The sequence below is a fragment of the Delphinus delphis genome, chromosome 6, assembly GCF_949987515.2.
Source record: "Delphinus delphis chromosome 6, mDelDel1.2, whole genome shotgun sequence".
In the NCBI taxonomy this organism is placed as follows: Eukaryota; Metazoa; Chordata; class Mammalia; order Artiodactyla; family Delphinidae; genus Delphinus; species Delphinus delphis.
The window spans coordinates 8,349,955-8,373,726 of NC_082688.1; the positions used below are offsets into that span (position 1 = coordinate 8,349,955).

The 23,772-nt window shown below is 44.4% G+C and overlaps 1 protein-coding gene across 1 annotated transcript in view; it reads right to left on the reverse strand.

Annotated features, from left to right (window-relative positions):
* The window catches only part of GARNL3 (GTPase activating Rap/RanGAP domain like 3), a 152,493-nt gene that overhangs the window by 32,972 nt on the left and 95,749 nt on the right, over positions 1-23,772 (reverse strand). The window contains exons 8-16 of the mRNA XM_060013298.1: positions 22,332-22,395; positions 20,487-20,513; positions 14,533-14,608; positions 13,758-13,856; positions 12,597-12,700; positions 5,880-5,988; positions 4,065-4,110; positions 2,930-3,036; positions 1,761-1,876 (exon numbers count right to left, since the gene is read on the reverse strand). Coding sequence (XP_059869281.1) covers positions 1,761-1,876; positions 2,930-3,036; positions 4,065-4,110; positions 5,880-5,988; positions 12,597-12,700; positions 13,758-13,856; positions 14,533-14,608; positions 20,487-20,513; positions 22,332-22,395 — 748 coding nt within the window. The remainder of the gene's footprint in view (positions 1-1,760; positions 1,877-2,929; positions 3,037-4,064; positions 4,111-5,879; positions 5,989-12,596; positions 12,701-13,757; positions 13,857-14,532; positions 14,609-20,486; positions 20,514-22,331; positions 22,396-23,772) is intronic.

Here is a 23,772-nt window from a genome sequence, read left to right on the forward strand (position 1 = left end):
ATTCGTTCTCTCAATAAGCATCTATGAGGCACCACTTAAGTGCCCGCCAGGTCTGTGCTAGACGCGAGGGATTAAGGAGCAATAGGGGGAGAGCCCGCCCCGTGGAGGCTGAGAGCACGGGCTCTGGAATCAAGCAAACCAGCATCCCCCCTCCTACTAGCTGCCTAACAGCGTGGTCGGCCACCACGCTGCACAGCCCCAAGGACGCCATTCTCAGAGAGGGGCACCCCTGGAACACGACGTACAAAATTCTGTGTGAACGGTGCTCCCTGGAGTTGTGCAGCTCTGTGGCCTTCTGGGTAACTTCGGGCGAGGGAGTTAATTTCTGAGTCTCAGTGTCTTTGTGTGGCTAATACCGGTCCCTGAGGTGTGTTACGAGGACTAAGTGAGGAAATGCATGGAAGGTGCTTGGGCACATACTCAGTACATGTTAGTTTTCTTCCAAACTGCCGAGAACTGGGTGCACGCGTGCAATTAGCAAGTATTAGCTGAGCATCTACTGCTCTGCCGGATTTGGGGGATGTGAGGCACATGGTCTGTGTCCTGGTGGAGCAGAGTCTACGGGGGAGACAGATTAAGTAGCTGGTTGCATGACTGGCACATGGGATAACGTCTGTGAAGGGGCGGTCCATAAAGCGTGTGGAGGCACTTAACAGGGGCACGTGGCTTCAGCTGGGGGCTGGGGAAGGCTGCTAAGGCAGTGATGTTTCCGGTGAGACCTGAAGGACATCACATATTCCTCTTGGTACCCTCTCTTCAGCGTTTCCTGACTTTAAGGAAAAAAGGGCATGGGCAGATTGCCAATTATGGCTGGCTCTTTAGGGCCCTGGGGGTGGTCTGGACCAATCCCTGTGAGTAGTTGGTGTATCGACCAGCCAGAAATCAAGGGCACCTGCAAGATGGTGGTGGTCACTGTGCTGAAGGGAAAGGACTGCACGAGCAGCAGCTCGTTTCGATGTTCGTCATCCCTCCGGGCGGCCACCTGAGACCGGACGCTGCATTTATGTTCACACATCAGTAGCAACTCCTTTTGCCGGAGTTTGTAGTTGTACCAATTCTAGGGAGGTCTCCCCCCTTGTTCTGCGCTTCCTTGTTAAATTCGGGAAATGCTTCTAAACAACGATGATTTCATTTTGCATTAACACTCGTTAACCACTCTGACATGTGGCGATCTCGCACTGAGTCTAGAGGCCTCCAAAAAGCATGGGTGCCCCTCGAGGCGCTGGGTTCCTCAGGGAGGTACTGGGTCCCATCAGTGTGGACACACCTTCAGCCTAGGAAGTATCTGGCACAAAGTGGATTTTCAGTGAATGTACATGCTTATTTCAGTGCCTGAATATGGGGCTCACCAGTAAACCTCCAGAAAACCTTATAGAGCCCCCAGCCTCTGCCCCAAATCCCCACTTTGCCTGTCTATCAGCTCCATGGCACGGGTAATGCCGAGCAGTACCCCCAAAGACAGATACCCCAAAAGTACTCTCAAATGCTCCAGGGACTGCTGACTGACATGCACGCCCTCAGCCTGCATCTCGACTTCCACAGGCCTTGGCTTTATGAAAATCACACTCCTGTATATGGACATTCAACATCCCTTCTTCCCGTGACAACCATGAGAGAACATGAGCCCCTGGAGGCCACAGTCCAGTGTCGACAGCAGGATCAGGCGACTCTATGCTTTTCTAACCAGGACTCATCGCTAGGACTTGTGTTCTCAACTCAGACCCCGTGAGAAGGAAAGAACACCACGGACCCAGGGTTACCTTATGCAAATCTGGCATCAAATCCTGGTATAAAGATCGAATCAACATATCCAGAGTTCGTCGACGTTTCTGGGCGAACGTTGGGGTTTCCAGAGTGGCTTTTTCACCATTAATTACTAAAATAAATCAAGTTATAAAGGGAGTTACAAATATTAACAGGCTATTGGAGAATGCCCTTCTCAAGGAAACTCCTCACAGTAAATGCCACCCACTTTCCTAATACTGGTATAACTCTTCTTTCATGGAAGAATGCTTAAAAACTCTATAATTTTCTCTGTACAAACCCATAGTCCATAGGTATGTCTCTCTTACCCTTCTTGTTGGATTACAAGCTTCCTGAGCAGAGGGTACATCTAGTTACTTGAAGACCTAGCACACACCCAACGTGCCCTCATCCACAATTCCACCCACCCGCCCACCCATCCACCCATCCATCCATCCGTCTATCCCACCCACCCATCCATCCAACCATCCCACTCATCCATCCATCCACCAACCCACCCATCCACCCACTCATCCAACACATGGGCAAAAACACCAGGATGCCATTCAATGGGATTAAATATATACTTGCTGCATTTTGTTAGAAAAAATAACAATTGCCTAAGCAGAGTACTGGGATTCTTAGCTCAATGAAAGTTTCTTCTGGAAGAAAAAGCCGGTGGTTTAGTGGACAACAGACACTGAGAGTCAATAAAGTGGAACAGCACAGAATAGAAAGTGTGCAGTACAGTTAGGAGCTTGAGGTCAAGATAGTTACAGGTTTGAATCCCAGCTATGCTGTTATTTGTGCATTTTTAAGCAAATTATTTAGATTCTTGGGGTCTCAATTTTCTAGCTTGTAAAATGGATATAACCATATTTCCTTATAGGGTTGTTGTAAGAATGTAAGTCACATAATACGTATAAAAGAACACAGAGCTAGGCATATCAAACTGAATAAATATTAGCTATTTGGTGGGTAGGATGGTAGGTATAGATGAGAACCCAGGAGAGACCTTTGCAACACTGTCAGAAAACTAAATACGCTTCTCGTGAAGAATTAACAGAACATGGAATGCAATCAATGCTTAAACAATGATGTCTTCTTTACAGCATCCTGGGTGAACTGGAAGAAATGTATTCTGATGTAGAACAAGTTGCAAAAACATTTCAAAATAGAAACTTACATTTCACTAGCAAAAAGTCCCTGAATTCCTGATGGTCTGTAAACACTGGTGGGGAGGGCAAGGGTGGGCCAAAGAGTGGTACGCTTTCCTCTGAAAATATTTTCAGCCTGTGTAGAGAACATTGCAGAATTACTCGGTTTTTCTTCAAAGATCACCGATATTTGGATCTTAAATTTGTTCAGTTGCCTATGTGATTTGTTAGGAATGCTCCTTCCATAGGAGGAGGGCCTTCTCTGGGCTGCCAGAGCCTTGGCCACCATGCAGCAATCCTATGTGCTTTAGGGCAAAGACCAAGTCTTACTGGATCCTTCGTGGTCCAACCCACCAAGCCGCAGGCAAGATCAGGCACCCCAGGAACAATAGCAAAGACCACCACTGAGCACCCACTGCACACCAGGCAGCATACTTGGTCTTTTAAGACATAGCATCAGCTAATTCTCACCAACCTGTCCAGGTAGAATCATTACCTTCACTCCACAGACGAGGCTTGAGGCTCCAAGAAGATAAACACCTTTTTTTTCAAAGCCTCAAAGTTAATAAGTGATAGAGCTGGGATTCTAACCCAGATCTATTTGGCTCAAAGTTCATGCTCTTTTCAGAACATCACGATACCTTTTAACAGATTAATTTTTGAGAACGGGATTAATTTTTGAGAAGGATAAACGGGCAAGAATGTAGCCTAGGAAGGAGGGTACTCTGGTCAAGATCAAATATATCACACTTGTGCCCTCTGTGGAGCACAGTAACATTCCTGACCCTGACCCTTGGGTCTACTGCATGGAGCAACACTATATGAAACAAGCTTTTCCTGAAGACACGGTGGCTTTCAAATCAATCAAAAAATATGTATATCAAGAGTCTTAGGACTTCCCTGGTGGCATAGTGGTTAAGACTCCGAGCTCCCGATGCAGGGGGCCTGGGTTCGATCCCTGATCAGCGAAGTAGATCTCACATGCATGCTGCAACTGAGAGTTCGCATGCCATGACTAAGGAGCCGGCAAGCCACAACTAAGGAGCCTGCTTGCTGCAACTAAGACCCGGCGTGACCAAAAAAAAAAAAGTCTTAAAATGAATGCCAAATTGACATGTAAACATGAGAATTAGAACAAGCAATCGAGATAAAGTTGTTACCAACCTGTAATTGTCCTTTTGCTGATCATACCTCACTAAGGCAAAAATATCTGTGGTGATGGTTAAGGAAATTAATCAACGACCCCAACTCACACAGTCAACGGCTTGTGCTTTGCAAACCCTGTGTGCAGAATCATCCTGGACCTGCACTCCTGGGGTCAGGGCTCCTGTCACCCATAGGCTGAGATGGAACCTTGACTTCTGTTAAAGACACAGCCCGGGAAGACACAGGTTCAACCTCTGCGTGCTCATCCTTTCGGAAAAGGGCTACTTCTCCAAATCCTTCAGAAAAGCAATATAAATAATGCTATTAAGCAACTAAAACAAAGCAAAAAGATCAGTTCCCTTGCCTGAAAGTATAAACAAGGTCCCAAAATGAAATGAGTCATATATTTCATCTCACACATTTTGAAAAGAAAAGAAATTTAAATGTTTCCACTGTACACCTTCCTTCTCTCTCCTTCTGGCTTCGGTAGACAAAACAAACCAAAACAAACCAGTGTAGCTGGCGGCAGCCTCTCAGTAGAATCTGCTTTGCTTGTGTCGGGCGAGTTGAGTCTGAAATAGTACCACCTCCACCAGCTTTTCTTTCCTTCTTCCATTCCTCCTCCTCCCCCACCATCTCCCAGCCCCGGCTTTCCTTAGCTAGGGCTAAAAACCATCCTCAGTCCCTCAGTTTCCACTCCTAGACTCAGTGGAAAGAATTTGCATTAATTATTGGCTTGTCCCTTTCCAGAAACAAATATGCCAAGCCTCAAATCTAAAACTCATAACAAAAGGAAATTCTAAAAATAATGATGATCTCTCTGTCATTCTGATCACTTCCCTCCCCCTCCTGGAGAAGTTTTCTTTCTGTTCTACAAGAAGAACCGCTGCAGGAAGAGGGAAATATTAGTCCTACATCAGTGAACAGAGCAAGATATCACTTATTATTAATGTGTACGTGCATATCTGCTTTCTTCCCTGCCCTCATGGCAATTTTGTGAGGCTACATTGAACAAGTCAAAGGATGCAGAGCAATCCACTTGCAGATGCAATGAGTCACCACGGTTCTATCTCCCAACACTTTCACTGGAGTTTCCAAGGAACATGAACAACTAGACAGAATTTATTCTGAAAAATGCCTATTAGTTGCCTTTTACTTATTATGTACAACCTGTAGGCACTACCACTGGGTCTCACTGTCATGGCCGGCAGCCCAGGACAACGGGGCCAAGGCTGGGGATGTGTTGGGCTGACCGTGCTCATGTGCCAGGCCTGTGTGACTGAGCTGAGCTTGGACATTACCGGGGACTTCAGCAGGGCTTTGGCAGCAATATGAGCTAAAGAGGGATGAGAGGAAGTAGAGGGAAAGCAAATAAAAATAGGATTAATTCTATCATATCTCAAATGTCAAGAGATGGTAATGTAGCAGTCATTCCTAGGGCTTAGAATCAACAAAGACACAGTATTTTGGCTTTTTATCTTAACTTGCAAGTTTTTATACCTAAAGCAAATTTCTCAGAGGATTCACTAACTATAATTCTTCTAATTCCTTTATTATCAATGGGTGGTAGGAAGTTTCCCTCATTTCATAGACTACCTGAGGAAAGGGAAGATAGTTCCAAAGTCAAGAATTCTCTGAGAATGCGTCCATCCAATACTGCAATGGATGGAGAGAGAAGAGGGAAAAATATAACACAGTGGGTCTAAGAATCTAGCAACGCAAAACAACCACAACATGCCAGTCAACCGTAACATTTGGTTTGAGGGTCATTTTAAGTCCAGTGAGGCTGACCAACAGCTTGCTAGTGGGAGGGTTCACACAGGCTCAGGATACGTGTAAAGTGGGAGCGGATCATGGAAGGCTTGAAGGCAGGAGAAGGCTCCTCCCCTTCCTGGAACACGATGGTGACGATGTCATTTCCAATGTGGCGCTTCCTTTCTACCTGGACGCAAACATACAACACGTCCCTTGAGAAGTTTGCTCACACACGATATATTCACAGAGTTAAAGCACTAACTCGGCACGACAAACCCCAACGCTCACAGAGCCCGGAGCTTCAGTATCTTTGTCTCCTTGCCTCCCAAATTTCACCAGCTCATCTCCTGGCTTCCCTAGCCATCTCCTCCCCTCCTCTCCCAATTCAGGCCTGCATTTCCTCTTGACTACCCTCCCTCAGGAGCCTCCTTAACAGCCTCCTCGCCTCCGTTCTCTCCCACTTTACTGCTCTGATTGGGTTCACCTTCACTCCTGCCTCATCTCCTTAGTCTGACATTCAAGGCCACCAGACCAGAGGCATTGCATCAGAATTCCCTAGGGACGGGGCTCAAACATGTATATTTAAAAATATAAATAAATGCCTTCGCTAGTTCTGAAGCATATACTTGGTGAGAACAATGGCCCTACCTAATCTGATCCCAGCTGACCTTTCCAAAATGATCTCCTAGACCTGTGGTCAGTGAATCTTTTCTGTACAGGCCCAGACAGTAAATATTTTTGGGTTTGTAGATCGTACTGTCTCTTTACAACCATGTAGCTGTGCTGTCGTGACAGAAAAGCAGCTATAGACAATATATAAATCAGCAGGCATGGCTGTGTTCCAGTAACACTTTATTTAACAAGCAGTACACTGCATCCGGCCCATGGGCCATAGTTTGCCAACCCCTGTCCAAGACCTTTGCCTAACCGGCCAAACAGAATGAGTCACTGTACTCCATGGATCCCTTGTGTGTCCCCTATTCTATACAGTAAGCTCCCGAGAACAGGATCCCTATCTGATTCATATTAGATATTATTCTCATTTTGCAAATAAGGAAACTAAGGTTTAGAGATGTTCTAACAATTTCAATTCAATTCAGTTCAAAAAGATTTTTGGCAATTGTTTCTTTGATATGACACAAAAAGCACAGCCAATGAAAGAAAAAAATACACAAATTCGACTACATCAAAATTTAAAACTTTTGTACACTAAAGGATGCTATCAACAAAGTGAAAAGGCAGCCCAAAGAATGGGAGAAATATTTGCAAATCATATATCCAATAACATATATAAAGAGCTCCTACAACTCAACAACAAAAATACAAATAATGTGATTAAAAAATAGGCACAGTACTTGAATACACAATTCTTTAAAGAAGATATACAGATGTATAATAAACATACAAAAAGATGCTCAATATATTAATTATTAGGGAAGTGCAAATCAAAAGCACAGTTAGATACCGCTTCACACCCATTAGGATAGCTATTTTAAAAAAAGAAAATAACAAGTGTTGTTACAAATGTGGAAAAATTGGAACTTATGCATTGCTGGTGGGAAAGTAAAATATAGCCACTGCTGTGGAAAATGTTATGGTGGTTCCTCAAAAAACTAAACATAGAATTACCATGTGATCCAGCAATTCTACTTCTGGGTATATACTCCAAAAATTGAAAGCAGGGACTCAAATAAATATTTGTACACCAATGTTCTTAGTGGAAGTATTCATAATAGCCAAAAGGTGGAAATAACCCGAACATCCACCAGTGGATGAATGGATAAAGAAAATGTGGTATAAACATACAATGGAATATTATTCAACCTTAAAAAGGAAGGAAATTCTGACACATGGTACAACATGGATGAGCCTTGAGGACACTGTGCTCAGTGAAATAAGCCAGACACAAAGGGAAATGTTGTTTGATTCCACTTATATGAGATTCCTAGAATGGTCAAATTCATAAAGACAGAGAGGAGGATGGTGGTTGCCAGGGGCTGGGGGAGGGAGAAATGTAGATTTATTGATTAATGGGTACAGAGTTTCAGTTTGGGAAGATGATAAAGTTCTGGAGATGGATGGTGGTGATGACTGCACAACACTGTACTTAATGTAATTAATGCCACTTTTAACACTTAAAAGTGGTTAAAATTGTAAATTTTATGTTAAAATAAAAATAAGTAATTTTTGATGTATCAACTGATGAGTGGATAAACAAAATGTGGTAGGTATCTAAAAAATGGGAAATTATTCAGCAATAAAAAGAGATGAGATACAGATACAGGCTACAGCATGGATGAAACTTGAAAACATGCTAAGTGCAAGAAGCTAGTTACAAAAGACCACATATTATGTGATTTCATTTATACGAAGTGTCCAGAATAAGCAAATCAAGAGAGAAAGCAGACTGATAGTTACCAGAGACTGGGCAGTGGTGGAGTGGGGAGTGATGGCTAAGAGAGGGGTTTCTCTTTGGGGTAAGAAAATATTCTAGAATTGACCCTGGTGATAGTTGAATAACCTTGTGAACATACTGAAGTGGGCAAATTGTATGGTATATGAATACTATCTCAATAAAGCTTATATATATATATATTTTATTATTTTTTTAAGATTAATTAATTAATTTTTATACAGCAGGTTCTCATTAGTTATCTATTTTATACATATTAGTGTATATATGTCAATCCCAATCTCGCAATTCATCCCACCACCGCCCCCCCGCCTTCCCCGCTTTCTCCCCATGGTGTCCGTACGTTTGTTTTCTACATCTGTGTCTCTATTTCTGCCTTGCAAACTGGTTCATCTGTACCATTTTTCTAGATTCCACATATATGCATTAATATACAATATTTGTTTTTCTCTTTCTGACTTACTTCCCTCTGTATGACAGTCTCTAGGTCCATCCACATCTCTACAAATGATCCAGTTTCATTCCTTTTTATGGCTGAGTAATATTCCATTGAATATACGTACCACATCTTCTTTATCCATTAGTTATAGTAAATATAACAAACAAGTGTACTAAATAATACACATAACGTTAGGCGGTAACACGTGCAATGGAGGAAAGAGAGCCACGCAGGGGCCTGGGGGCGCTGGGAGAGGGTGGGTTGCAGCTTTAAATTCAGCCAGGGGTTCAGTTTAACAGCTGACATTTGGGTAGATCTGGGGGCAGTGAGTGAGTCAGCCACAGTATACCTGGTAGGAGAGAGTTCTAGGCAGAAAGAAGGGCAACGCCAAGACCATGACATGGGACAGTATCTGGTGACCCTGGGGAACAGGAAAGGAAGCCAATATGACTGGGAGGGAGGAAATAAGAAGAGTAGTGGGCGATGGGACCAGAGAAGGAACAGAGGTCACGCAGAGCCTTGCAGGCCACTCTAAGGATATGGCTTTGACTCTGAGTGAAGCAGGAGCCACTGTTTAGGAAGAGACTGACGTGCATTTTAAAGGATCACTCTGGCTGGAGGACTGAGAAACAGTCTATCAGGCACCAGGGTAAAAGCAGGGAGGCCAGAGAGGAAGCTACTGCAATAATCCAACAAGAGGTGATGGGACTCAGAGCTGTGTGGTAACAGAATTGTGAGGAGAGGTTAGGTGTCAGCTGAAGGTCGAGCCAACAGGATTTCCTGACAGATTGAAAATGGGATGAGACAGAGAGGGGTCAAGAATGACTCCAGAGTCATTTTGCCCCAGAAACTGGAAGAACAGAATAGCCATCAACAGAGATAAGAAAGACTGCAGGAGGAACAGGTCTGGAGGAGAGTTGGAGTTCAGCTTTGGAAAGACTAGGTCTGAGATGTTGAGCCCAGGGGAGGTGTCGAGAACGCTGCATATCTGGTCTGGAGTTCCCGCGAGGGTTGGCTGGAGCTGTAAGTTTGAGTGTCAGTGGCATATAAAAGCTATTCAGAACCATAAGACTGGAGGAGATCATAAAGGGACGAATGAGTGTAGAAAGAGAAGGGAGCCGAGAACCGAGCCCTGGGGCTGGCGGCACACACGGGGTGTCCAAGATCATAGAGCTAGCTCGTGGCGGAGCTAGGGCTTGGCCCAGATCCGGCTGATCACAGAGCCTGTGCTTTCATCTGGTCCTAGGTGCTGCTGTCGGGGTCTGGAATGCTGGGAGACTGGATGTTAGGGGTGCAGACATCACGGGACGTTAGGGAGAAGATGAGTCTCAGAGAGCCAAATAACTACACCCCCTCCTCTGCCTGCATTGTGGTTTGGTCTGGTGATGGAGGAGAGAGATGAAGGAGTTAATTGTAATACCAGAACCTACAAAATCTTTGTGAAAGCTTGTTTCTTTACATCAGATTTGGGAATGTGGCTTGGACTGTTCCACTAGCATTCTAGATGCTAGGAGGTCAAAAAGCCACCAAGATTATATGAGCCACATTGGCCTCTGACTTTTTTTTTTTTTTTTTTTTTTTTTTTGCGGTATGCGGGCCTCTCACCGTTGTGGCCTGTCCCGTTGCGGAGCACAGGCTCCGGACGCGCAGGCTCAGTGGCCATGGCTCACGGGCCCAGCCGCTCCGCGGCATGTGGGATCTTCCCGGACCGGGGCACGAACCCGTGTCCCCTGCATCGGCAGGCGGACTCTCAACCACTGCGCCACCAGGGAAGCCCTGGCCTCTGACTTTTGACCATTACCCTAGGCCCCCAAGACACCATGACAGGTTCAGAAGGAGGCTTGCAGTTAGTGGTCCTTCTCTGCTCTCCCACAATCAGGCACCAATAAGGTTCACTGTCACTGTGCATTTCTTTGACTCTTCCCACCTGCTTTATCTTCCTGGTAATAGAGACAAGTTTTCTACTTGTGATTTTCTTCATATCTACTGATGCTGGGCAAGTGGAGGACACTAGCACTACCCATGGAGCTGGCCAGGATGTTGAGCACACCAGAGTCCATCTGGGAATATTTCAGTTCTCCTGGTAAATGCGTTACGTCTTAATATGCTAACAGCCCCCTCAAAAAGATAAGATTAACGACTTAGGACTTCCCTGGTGGTGCAATGCTTAAGAATCTGCCTGCCAGTGCAGGGGACACGGGTTTGAGCCCTGGCCTGGGAAGATCCCACATGCAGCAGAGCAACAAAGCCCATGCGCCACAACTACTGAGCCTGCGCTCTAGAGCCTGTGAGCCACAACTACCAAGCCAGCGTGCCACAACTACTGAAGGCTGCGCGCCTATAGCCTGTGCTCCGCAACAAGAGAAGCCACTGCAATGAGAAGCCCACATGCCGCAACGAAAAGTAGGCCCAGCTCGCCGCAACTAGAGAAAGCCCGTGCACAGCAACGAGGACCCAACACAGCCAAAAACAAATTAAATTAAAAGAAAAAAGATTAAAGACTTGGGTTGGGTGAAGGTTGAACTGTCACATTGCTTCCTCCTGTCTCTGGCTAATGCCCTTATCTGTCACAGGACGTGGGCAATGTTGGTGAATGTACAGGGCTGAAAATGTCGGACAGAGTTGGGGGAGGAGGAGGATTGTAAAATACTTCAGTGGAAGTTTTTCGCTATTATTGTTGAGATGTAAGAGGTCAACACAATTCATGACGATTGGGAAGGCCAGCTTGGTTTCTCTTCTCCATGTGATCCCAAGATCCTAAGAGCTTCAGCTCCTAAGAGGTAGAGACAGCCTGGTAGCACTAACATAGGTCACCTCAACCACACGAGGAAAGACGCCTTGCAGAAAGTAACTCTTAGCCACTTAAGCAGGTTTCCTGGGCTGAGGCACTTCCTGCTTCCGCCTGTCCTTTACAAGTTAGCCTTCTAAAATCAGAACAAGCTTAAAACCCCCAATGGGTCTCCACTGCCTGTAAGACAATTCACCAGCTCCTTATTCCAGGCCCCAAACCACCAGACAGAACGAGCTCTTCCTGACCTCCCCTCACCCCCCACTATGTCCCCAAAGCACCGCTATGTTTCAAGACAACACCGCCGTGTTTTAGCCCAATGATCTGCATTGTGTCTTTCCCCCTCACTGAAGTCTTACTGAAATATGGATTATAAGTGTTCAGAAAAAAGCCCCTTTAGCCCATCACATACCCTCTCTAGGTTCGTATTTTTCACAAATCTTTGCTGAATAACTGTCCATTCATGTTGGTGATATTTACTTATACAGATGCCTTCAGTGTGTAAAAAAAGGGACAAGAATCTAATAAAAAGGTAAATGGAACCCCCCAAATCCTTCAAAAACCAGCAGCATGTATCACTGTTATATCTAGATTTCATCGAACTGGCAAGTTTTCTCCTGGAAGTGGCTAATCTCTGGGGTGGGTGAGGAGTGTTCTCAGGTAGCTTTTTCCCCGACAGGGCACAGGCCATGTAGATGCTCAGTGTTAACCTCCTGCACTAACCTGAAAAAACACTTGCAACCATTCCTCAGGAAACATAGTGTTACATCTTGGAAAAATCTCATTCTGACAAGACACAAGGCACATGGACAGAAGTCACAGAGAAGAGGCCACATATATGCAAGATAGTCCCTCAGGAGTGTAGAAAACCACACTCACACAAAGGCGCACACGCACACACACACACACACACATCCACACAGACGTGTACATGCACCACTGCCTCTGATCCTTTATTTCCTGATCAGTGAGGGTAGTTCTTCCTACAGCTTGTTGAAAGTTCAAATAAACAGACTGTAACAACATCCCCAAAACTGGTGCCTGAAGTTCAGCTCATGTATTAACATCCGTAGTCTCTAATTCTATGAAGTCATAGCTATGCTTTCTCCACACTGAGGTCACTGACTATTGAATGGTTTGCGTGTTCACACGTACCTGCTGTTTGTTCTCTTTGGAATATGGCAACATGGTGGAAACATGAAACATGATCTCATGCCCTTGGTAGATGGTATAAACAGAATGCATCCCTGTGGTGTCATCTGTAAAATACAATATACATTAGTGAGCACAGAGAATTCTGAGGCCATAAGGAAACAGTCTTTACTTGCAGACTAGAGGAATACAGCACAGTTAGTACATCCCAAAGACCCTATGATTATCCACCTGAGTGGAAGCAACAGTATGGAACCCCCTCCAACTGATGCAAGGCTCCTGCCCACACGGGGGGGACCTCTTCACCCCCGTCTAAGCTCGCTTGCTGTCTGATTCATGCCTTGCCTTGGAGCAGAGGAGATCATGAGAAGTCTGGGCTCAAAAGGAGAGTATGTTACAATTCCTTGCCTTCTAGTACTGCTGGTGTTCAGGACAAAATGAACACAAGATGACATACACACAGCTATCATGTCCATAAAACAAAAGGAACTATATCCCTGGCAGCATTGTATAGTGATTCAAAGCATGTGCTTTGGAATTAGACTTGGGTTCGAGTTCTCATTAGCTATGTTCCTTTTGACACATTACCTTGCCTTCGCTGAGCCTCAGTTTCTTAATTTGAAAATGGGGATGAAAACAGTGTCTAACTGCTAGGGATGTCTATCAGATCACACTGGGAAAGGGCAGTGAGGATGATGGACTTGCAGGTACTCCAGGAGTCACCACAGGCACACAGAGCTTGTCAGGGGGGCAGGAGCAAGGAGGAGCTGAGGCCTGACAACTGGGACCGAATACTTCATCCCTGCATCTGCCAGTTAAGTTACTCACAGGGCAGCTCTCACAAATCGCCTAACCTTTCTGTATTCAGAATCGGTGACACGACTCCAACGTGGGCGAGATGGGGCCCCCAGAGGGTCAGGGTACCTGATTTGAAGCCTATCGAATTTAGGCTAAATGAGCCTCATGTCACCTGCCTGGCTTACATCAAGGACTGGCCGTGAAGAGCAAATAAAATGACAGAAGTAAAAGTACAGGAAAAAAACTAGAAATGCTGTACAGTTATGAGATAGCGTACCCCACCTTGGGTATAAATTCAAATTCAGATGAGGCTGACTAACAAATGTTATACAAATCACAGCAGAATGGATCAGGAGGCAACCTTACTTTTGGTGTCCAGACCTCCACGGTAGCCTGTCCAGCCCTTGAGAGTGATTGTGTCACCCAGGAGATTTAAAAATTTTTGAAAAGCGTCACTTCCGATTTCTGTAAGAAGAGGTCAAATGTGAAGAAAGTACAGTGTCCACAAGTCCCCGTTTTCTAACTATGCAGTGAAATCCCTTGAAAATTAACTAGGCTCCGCCGACATGTGCAGCAGGCAAACAGAATGAGAAGTCGTGCTTCCCTCTTCTCGGAGACTGTACAGGAGGGTCACAGTTCCCAGAATCCGAGGAAAGGAAAACTACAGAATTAGACTAACCAAGCTGAGCGCTGCCAGACTGGGGTCACAAGGGTCTAGTGTTGCAAAATGAAAACATCCTTACTGCTCCCATTGATAAGAAACAGGTCCTTAATATGAAAAGTGTGAAATAACAGGAAATAGGACCATTTTGTAATTCTCTCAAGCATAAAAATCCCAGAGAAAAGTCGCCTCTTTGCTCCTGAGATTATGTAGAATGAAATTCTTCAAATCCCCATGTAATTTTCTAGTTAGACTGTATCCCTGGTGCCAGTAATTCGGTGACCAATAAATATTTGCCAGATGAAGGAAACTGGGCAACTTCTTTCCTATAAAATTTACCCTGAAAATTCACCCTTCAACTTCATAAAACTACTGGCTGTTTCTTTGCATTAAAAACTCCAACGCAACAGGCAAGTTCAGCTGGGATCATCTAAATTGCAATGAGGCGGGGCCGGGTGTCAGAAGAAAGGAGACACTCACCATTGCTGAACATGTCATCATCTGTGAGCTGCCCATCTTTGGCAAAAAGAACCCCAAACTTGAAATTCACAGAGCCCTTACAATGAAACAACAAAAGGTGCTGAATTTAGTTTTCTCATCAAAGCATACACAGTTAAGAGACGTGCTAGTCGTTATTCAGGAATACTACAGTGACCTGAATGACTACTTGGTGGATTACTTCCTCCCCTCCACCTCAATTTTGACCAATATTAACAACAATCATTCCTTGATTTTTATAGCTTACAGAGGAAACTGTGCTTTTCTGTGAGTTCATTTGAAATGTCACTACTAATAGCGTCTGCAGGATGCCAGGTCCATTGTGCAGCAAAACAGTGCTCAAAATAAATAGCCCACAGGAACTCACAGGACTGGCACCATCCTCTGATCAGCCCAGCAGCAGCAGTCTGGAACCTGGAGAGCTCAGTGTAATTCAAAATTTAACACAACAATCTGAGGCTGATATCTCGAGGACTCCTTTAGAAATAGAAACGGAAACTGTAGGCAACGTATTCTAAAAGCTCAGTTGCCCCAATTCCTAAAGCTATTTAATCTCAAGAAGTCATAAAACAGATGTGGGGAGAAAAAGGCAATCAAGAAGTAGTTAGTACAAATGTTCAGTCTACTATCCTCAACTTTAAATGCTGGGTTAAAATCAGACTCTGTGGGAATGATAAATACCAAATGCAAGATAACAGCTTCCACAGGGAAGAGAGAGGAATGGGATCAGGGAGCTCAACTGTATTTTTAATATATATATTTTTTCTTAAATTGGGTAATAGGGTTATAGGTCTTCATTATATTGTTGTCTATACATTTTTGTGTTCCTGAAGTATTTCATAATTTTAAAAAATCTGAGGTTGGAAAAGAATCAACCCTTGCAAGGCTGTTTGATGGGGGAATTCTCAGGGGTCAGTTAAGGGGCAAAGAACAAAGGTGATTAAAACATTGCCAGTGGGTCAGAGTGGGGAATCAAGGCAGAATGCCTGAATTCAGGACAGCTGGATCTGGGAGAATTAAGACTGAAAATCCAAAGGTCTACGGCTATACTTCTAAACATTCTTCTGCCCCCGATACACCTGAGGGACAGATGCATACCCATCAGTAGTAGTAATTTTCTATCTGGTGGTTTCCTCTACGGAGTGAGGAAGAGGGAGGCGGCTCCCAGGCTGTTCCCTCCACCCGGGGCTCCTCCACAGCTCCTTCTACAGAAGCTCTTGCCCACCATGCGGGTCTCAACTCAAACGTCAATTTCCAGAGAGGCCTTCCCTGATCTCCCAACACACTCCCGCATTGTTATTCTCCGTCCCGGCAGCTTATTTATTTTCTTAATAGCACTATTCACACTCTGTAATTCTTTTTATTGAGCTTGCATATTTGTCCGTTTCTCCCACTAGAACTTAAGTCCTGTGAAGGAGGGAAGGTACACATCTTATTTTCCGTGGAATCTCCAGGACCCACCACTGTGCTGGGTATATTGGAGAGGGTTAATAAATATTCATGGCATAATTGTATGCGTAATAAATGAGAAAAGAAACACAAGTGGTCAGATACAACTTATTTTTCACAAGCTGCTTCCAAATGATCACCTCTTCATCACAAACACGTTTTTGGTAAATTTCTTGGGATTTTGTCAAGGATTTCTGTCCACTTCAGGGTTCTATGATTTTTGTAGCTCTTCTTTCTCTCCCTTGGGAATGTGACAGCAATCACATGTCTCTGAGACTCTGGCACCGCTTCCACTCTCAGTGGTCCCTTAACAAGCACCTACAGTAGTCTGGGGTCTGACAGATGACCCTCTTAGAATAACAGTGCAGAGACTAAAGCAGTGGTTCTCAAACTTGACCAGGCATCAGTATCACCTGGAAGGCTTGTTAAACTAAAGATTGCTGGCCCCATTCCCAGGGTCTCCAATTCCACAGGTCTGGGGTAGGGTCCAAGAATTTGTATTTCTGAAAAGTCCACAGGTGACATTTATGCTGCTGGCCCAGGGGCCCCACTTTGAGAACCACAGGACTAGAGGAACCAGCCAGCAGACAGTCAGGAGGCCCAGGATCAGGTCCAGCTGAGCTGACAGCTAGCAAGCCAAGGGCAGAAAGACTGGGTCAGTGACTGGAGCGATGAGCCATGAGCCATGAACTAACAGCCTGTTCGAACCAGAAGGGACCCTCTGGTCCACTGAATCCATAGCTTTCATTTTACAGAAAGGACAACTGAAGCCCAGGGAAGACGAGACTTGCTCAAGGCTGGTACTAAGTGGATGGCAGGACTGGGGCTGGAAGTCGGGTCTCCTGACTTTCAGTCCAGTGCTCTTTCCAACGCAGTGGCAGAGTCTTCTCAGGATGGTTTTGAGTTGAGTGAAGCTAAGAGTTACAAGCAGAAATGGGACCCTCTGCTGCCTGATCACTGGCTGAAGCTTTAAAAAGCTTTGTTGGGGCAGCTCTATGACTGGCATCAGTACCCTTGCTGAGGGTACTCACCCACTTCAGGGGGAGGCTCCAGAAAGACTGGTGTGGCAAGGCCTTGATAAGTACTTGAAATTCCTTACGGGGTCTCATTTTGGTAATTTTGTTTCCCAGGCTTCCCAAATGATGTCAATGAATAACAGAGTTTTCTCCTATCTCCAGAAATCAGGGCATCGCTGAACAGATGCATTATAAGTTTTGAGGAGATAGTTTTTAGGAGGGGCTATTTGAGGAGGGCATCATTTGATTTGGGGCTACCTGACCACCACGGGTCATATTTTAACGAAGTGTTGAGCCTAACGTCACCAGTGCTTCATGAGGCTGGCTGCCACTTGGGGGATGGGAGGGAGTGCTCAAAGTCCCGACCACACCTGGGCCCCTGGAGGGAGGTGACTGGTGGAGGGAATCTGTGGGAACTGGTTTTCTTGGAACTTCAGTCCTGCTCAGACACTCACCATAGAGATGAGGTCATATTTGTAATGCCTACTTGTATGGGACTTAAAATTTTTAAGTTCTAAATTTCCTGAGACAAAACTCAACATGATTATAACCAACATATAGTCACATTCTTGGGAATTAATAGTATGCGAGGAATTATATTTCTTCTGAAGAAAGTGAAGTATACGGGGGAGACTAACGTCCCATTGATTCCAGAAGACTCTTTTGGAATCAAGAAATGATGTCCTGATTCAAAACTGGACACCCCCGGTTCCTTGTTACTCTTATTTAGGCAATGTCTCCATATTTCTGTGATTCACATGTTCCTACACATCTGTCACCCTCTCCACGTGTGTTTACTTGGGATGCCATGTTCTCTCCTGGCAGGGGCAGGGGGCGCTCTCTACACAGTGGACAAATAAAACTTGGGTTTCAGGACACCAAACAACACTTTACCAAATAGCTAACCTTTCAGAAACATCACTAGTATTGTTTACTAATTTTTTCCCTGCCCATCTTTGCAGCTGATTATCGCTATAATTGGGTGGAATTGAGATAAAGTCAAGAAGCTGGCAGGATTAGAGAAGAGTGCATTGGCCACACAGCTCTCACAGAAGCTCTGAAGGATGCTGGCCACTGCTCACACCTCTTCAGGTACATTGTCATGAGTGCTCTTGTTGCTTCTAGCAAATATCCCCTTAGTAAGGAAATAAAATTGAGAAATAAAGAGATCAGCTACTCCTTTTTCAAAATTTGGGAGATCCAAAGAAAAGTGTGAGAGGATATACACCAAACAGCAAACAGTGGTTCTTCAAGGGAGGGTGGAAGTGGCGAAGTGGGGGAGCTTTCATGTTTTCCATTGATAAATTTCTGTACTGTTTGTCACAACGGGCAGGTGCATGCACTCTTGGGCGCTCAATAAATATTTGTGAATTAGCGAGTACAGTCATTTTGAGACATAAAAACTATATATAGTATAATCCTAATTTTATATAAAATATAACAAACATATATCAAAATGTGATACTATACGAATACTAGTTTCCTCTGTGATTGTAGGTGATATTTTCTTTATGCCTTTCGTGCATTTCCGTATTCTTCAAATGTTTGTCAGAAATGTGTATGACTTTTATTTTTTGCCTTTTACAAACTACACGTGGAGTTCATGGATTCTTTAGCAAAAAGCATGATTCATACATGGTGAATATGTAGATTAAAATGTAGATGTCTCCTTCTGCCCGCTCTCTGCCTCATCCCACCTTACACTTCCACAAACCTGCCCAAAGCAACTCCTGCCAACAGTCGGCAGTGAAACCTCTCAGCCTGCTTCCTTGCATTTACATCACCATGTTCAGGAATCAGCTGAGATGCCGTTACCTCAGAGAAACCCTCCCTGTTTGGTTAATGTATAAAACCTACCCCTGACCCCACATCACCTACCTTGTTTACTTTCCCCACAGCTATTGGGGCTGTCAACAGTACCGTGTTTATGTTTGCTTATTTACTTCCTTAGTTGGTCTTAGCCCACCAGATTGTAAACTCCATGAAGAAGGGACCTCGTCTTGTTCAGCAATCCCCAATGCCTCAAGTAGTACACGGTTCACCCACAGTCAGAGTTCAGTAAACATTTGTTGAATCAATGAATGAAGGAGAGGAATGAATGAATGAATACACATAGAAATCTGTGTTTATAAAAACAACTGGGATTATACTGTAAGTATTGCCCTGTGAATTACTTTTTTCTCAGTAAATACTATGTCGTGGAAATGTTTCCATGCCAGTAATGAGGTCTACCTCATTCTTTTTAATGGCATCATAGTATTTCATAGTTCATTCAATCAATACATAATTCACTTATTCAACCAACAAATATTTACTTTGTGTCCTCTATCTGCACAGTTCTAGGCTCTGAAGATACAGCAGTGAACAAAATTGAATAAGTCCCTGCTCTCATGGTGCTTACATTCTAATGGGGGCAACAGATAAAAACTGAATAAATGAAATCCATGTGTTAAGAAGATAAGCAAAGCAGTAAGAAGGGCAGTGGGTGAGAGGCAGGGTGTGCTATCTTAAACAGGTGACCAGGGAAGGCCTTGCTGAGCAGAGATACTAATCAAGTGAGGGTGTGACCCATGAGACACCTGGGAGGAGCATCCCTGCGGTGGGAAGAGCAGACTTCCTGAGGAGGTGGAAGAAGACGGAAGTCAGTGTGGTTAGTGCAGAGCAGAGGATGGAGAGGTGGCACCAGCCATACCACGCAGGCCCTCGTAGGGAGGACCTGGCCTGGCATGTTTGGATACTCTGTGAAAACTAGAAGAGAGGGCAAGAGAGGAAGCAGGGAAAAGAGCTGGAGAGCTGCAGAGTCCAGGCAGGAGACGGTGGGGCTGGTGTCGAGGGGCTCGAGCGGTGGTGGTGGAGGCATTGAGACGTGTCCATGGAATGTGCTGATGGATTAGATGGGGGGTGTGACAGAAGGAGAGGTGTCAAGGATGTTCCCGAGTTTGGCCTGAGCAACTGGACGAATGATACTGCCATTTACCGAGAGGCACAGTGTACACACACTCCACTCATTTACTCAACTGTCGATAGATAATATTTCGGATACTTCTCTATGTTAGTTATGGACTTGGAAGACCCAGCATATTTTTTTTTAAAGTGGGACAACAGGAAGTGGAAACATGCCAATAATATGGCATCTGTAAGTCGAGTGTGCTAATGAAGTACACTAGCTTTAACTGAATGAAAACAAAACCCTAATTCCTTACCCTGATCATGAGGTTAACATTCGAATATTTCCAAGCAGATTTAAGCAACTTGATTGTTTTTCTATCTTTATGGCTAGCTGCATAGAAAATTCTGAAATACACCCGAGAAAACATGTCAGTGGAGTCTTTCAGTGAAAAGAGATTCTCGCTGTGCAAATCCACAGAGAGGTGTGCCTGGGATAAAGGGCTGTGTTCCTGGTGAAGGGGAAGCTCATTTACAAATACGGAGGCGGAGCGGCACAACCAGGCATCTCGCGAGACTACTTACCTCTTGTTCTTCAAGAACCAGCAAGTCCTGTCAAATGAAGTTCGAAAAGTTATGTCCATGCTGAATGGTGGTCATTTTATGTTGACTTTCTGTGAAAGCCAAGCTTCAGTCTACTGACATTGACACCACTTTTCTCCCCTTCGAAGTGCTTAAAATATTCAAATTTAGCCCTACAGATTTTTATACAATACCTGGTCATTTAGGAAAGGCATATTATACCACAACTATCGGGAAACAAAGATGATGCACAGCAGTGGGAAGAAACACACAGATACCGAGGTTTCTCTAACCACTTAAAGCTAGCTTATCATATGCCGCTTCTGGGAAGATTTCGCCCGAGAAAAATGTTACACAGAAGGGCAGCAGAAACAGACAAATAATATTTTAAAACAGCATCAGCCACCTTCCCACTTTTGGTGGAAAGATGCCTTCTTTAGAGTGCAGGTGGTTTATTTTCTGTTTACCTTTTGGATCCAGTGTTTTGTAAGAGCTCTTTTCCCTACACCGGAAGCCTGTTGCTCAAGCCTTCCTAAGGGAGATCTACAGACACCTGATGACAGCAGGGGAACTCCTGCTGGTAAGTTGCACACACACACACAGACACACACACACACACACGGATGCTCACACCCACAGAGGATGGAGGGAAAGCTCATGAATGAAAGGGAGAGTGTGAAAGTGTCTTTTATTTGGTGAAAAACAGGCATAGAGTTATGATATAAATAGGCAGAAGGTTGCTGTATCTCGTTTTCTTGTCCTGTCTCATTTTGTGGGAGAGAGAAAGCAGATAAGGATGGCCAGGCAGGGGTGACCTCTCTGGGCAGAGGGATCTGCTCAGCAGCAAGACGCAGAAGGAAGCATCCAAAAGCCTCGTGGGTTTAGGCGCCAGTGTCTGGGGGTCCAGGCTCCAAGGAGGAAGGGATTGAGTATGATAACTGGTACAAATTAAGTAATAAGGGCACACTGGTACTGAATTTATAATTCTAATTTGTTTTTAAGGTGGCTATAAGGAACTACCATTAAGCACATTATGGCTTAAAGTTGCTTAAAGTTTAACCTAACACATCCATTTTTGCCTCAGTTCCTTCTGGGGTTGAGTCAGGGTACAAATACTATTTTAAAAATTAAATTAGAACAAAAGACATGGGAATTCACAATTCTATACATTTCTGGTAAGCTAAGTTGAGAGCCAGGAACTTATTATAAAAGCTAACTGTATCGTGAAGGTATGTACACAAAGATCGCTCACGCTTCCATCCATCCTTCTCATACTGCCTGAATTATTTCCCTGAAAAGCGGATTTAAGCATGATGCTCCTTTGCTTAAAGATTCTACTGGCTCCCCGCTGTCTCCTGGATAGAGTCCAACCTGCCTCTCCAGCCTCTTCCTGTGTCACCCCACCTGGCATGCCAACTCCTCGAAGCTCAGCTCTAACACACAACTGTCACACCATTAGTGATGGCTGTGTTTATGCGTTTCAAGGGGATGATTTCAAAGCGAAATTGATTGCAACTGCAAGACAAAAGTTTGGCTGACATTTTTCTGATGGACTGTTACCTAGTTTATGACTCTAAATTTTTTTTCTCCCAAGGCGGACTGCTTTCCCTTAACAGTAAGTCCTAGGACAGCTTTCGGGACATCTTCTATCCTCTGCATTTCTGAAAATGACAGACTCCCAGCCTCTATCTTAGACTGACTGCATCAGAATGTCGGGTGGGAGGTTCGCCATGATGAGAACCGCTGGTGATTCTGGTTGGGATCCTAGGCTAAGAATCACTGATGATTTGTCAGTTCTAACACTGTGATCAAATTTATACAATTATGAAGCACAAAATTCTCTGTTACCTTTTGTATCTCAGGATGAAAAATTTCCCTGGGGCCTTTCTCGAATTTGTCCAGATTCATGGCACTGAAATAGAATGGACAGAGTGAGCCGCAGTGTGGTGGAGACTTAATAATGTGGAGCCAGTCTCAGGTCTTCAGGAAAGCTAAGTATCATCTCCTAGAAAATCACAGCTGGATTCCCTGAAGGGCCACAGGAGGTGCAAACCAACAAGGAGTGATCAATGAAGGAACATATGCGAGTAGCCAACCGCAGTGACTGCACCCTGAGCACACTCACAGAGTAAGAGAGGGAGGGGGGAATTGAGAGCATCTGTTTCAGGCAACCTTGACTAATCGCCACGATGCTTACTTTTATTTACTAAAAAAGTGATTCACTGACATTTACACAGCAATTAATGATGAAATGTAACTAAGATGACCTGACGTGTCTTTCTTCCTTTGGCAATTCCTCTCCCATTTAGGGCAAAAGGCTGTCCTTAGCAGGATTGTTCTTTTATGTTTTGCTTTGGACAAGCAACGTGAATTTCCTTGAGCTAAGTTCCCCTAGAGGTAAAACAAGGAAATTGGACTAGACGTTGTCTAAGGCCTCTTTCAGCAAGAATCCTCATATTTGTAAATGAAAGGTAAAGATAATAGCTAATATTTACAGAGTATTTACTATATGCCAGGCATCCTGCTAAATGCTTTACATGGATTATCTCATTTAATCTCTATGAGGCAAGTACTATTTTATCCCCATTTTAAGGATGAGTAAATTGAGGCTCAGAAGTTAAAGAAATAGTCCAGGATAACAACGCTGTGAAGTAGTGGAGCCATGATGTGAACTCAGGCTTATCTGACTCCATAGTATTTATATTTTAATTTCCTTTTCAGTTTCCAAGTTCATGATTGTAACAAACAGACATAAAGTATCTTCTTCTGGGCTTCCCTGGTGGCGCAGTGGTTGAGAATCCACCTGCCGATGCAGGGGACACGGGTTCGTGCCCCAGTCTGGGAAGATCCCACATGCCGCGGAGCGGCTGGGCCCGTGAGCCATGGCCGCTGAGCCTACGCGTCCAGAGCCTGTGCTCCGCAACAGGAGAGGCCACAACAGCGAGAGGCCCGCATACCGCCAAAAAAAAAAAATATATATATATATATATATATGGGTTTTTTTTTTCTTCTATTGGCAGCAACTGTAGACGTTTTAATCTTCGCATCTTTAAAAATACTCTCTTGCTGCAGCTTCCTCTGGCTATAAGTGGAGGACTGAAAAGTGAAGGCCTACTCAGACAATTAAATGAAATTACAACTCAGTGAAATCCCTGGTCTTTAAATATACAGAAGAAAGGAGCTGGAGAAACTTCATTTTAGAAGAAGAAGAAGAAAAAAGGATTCACAGAAATTTAAGCCCATATAATTCAAACTATTGCTCTCAAAGCAAGTTAAGATTTAGAAGCAG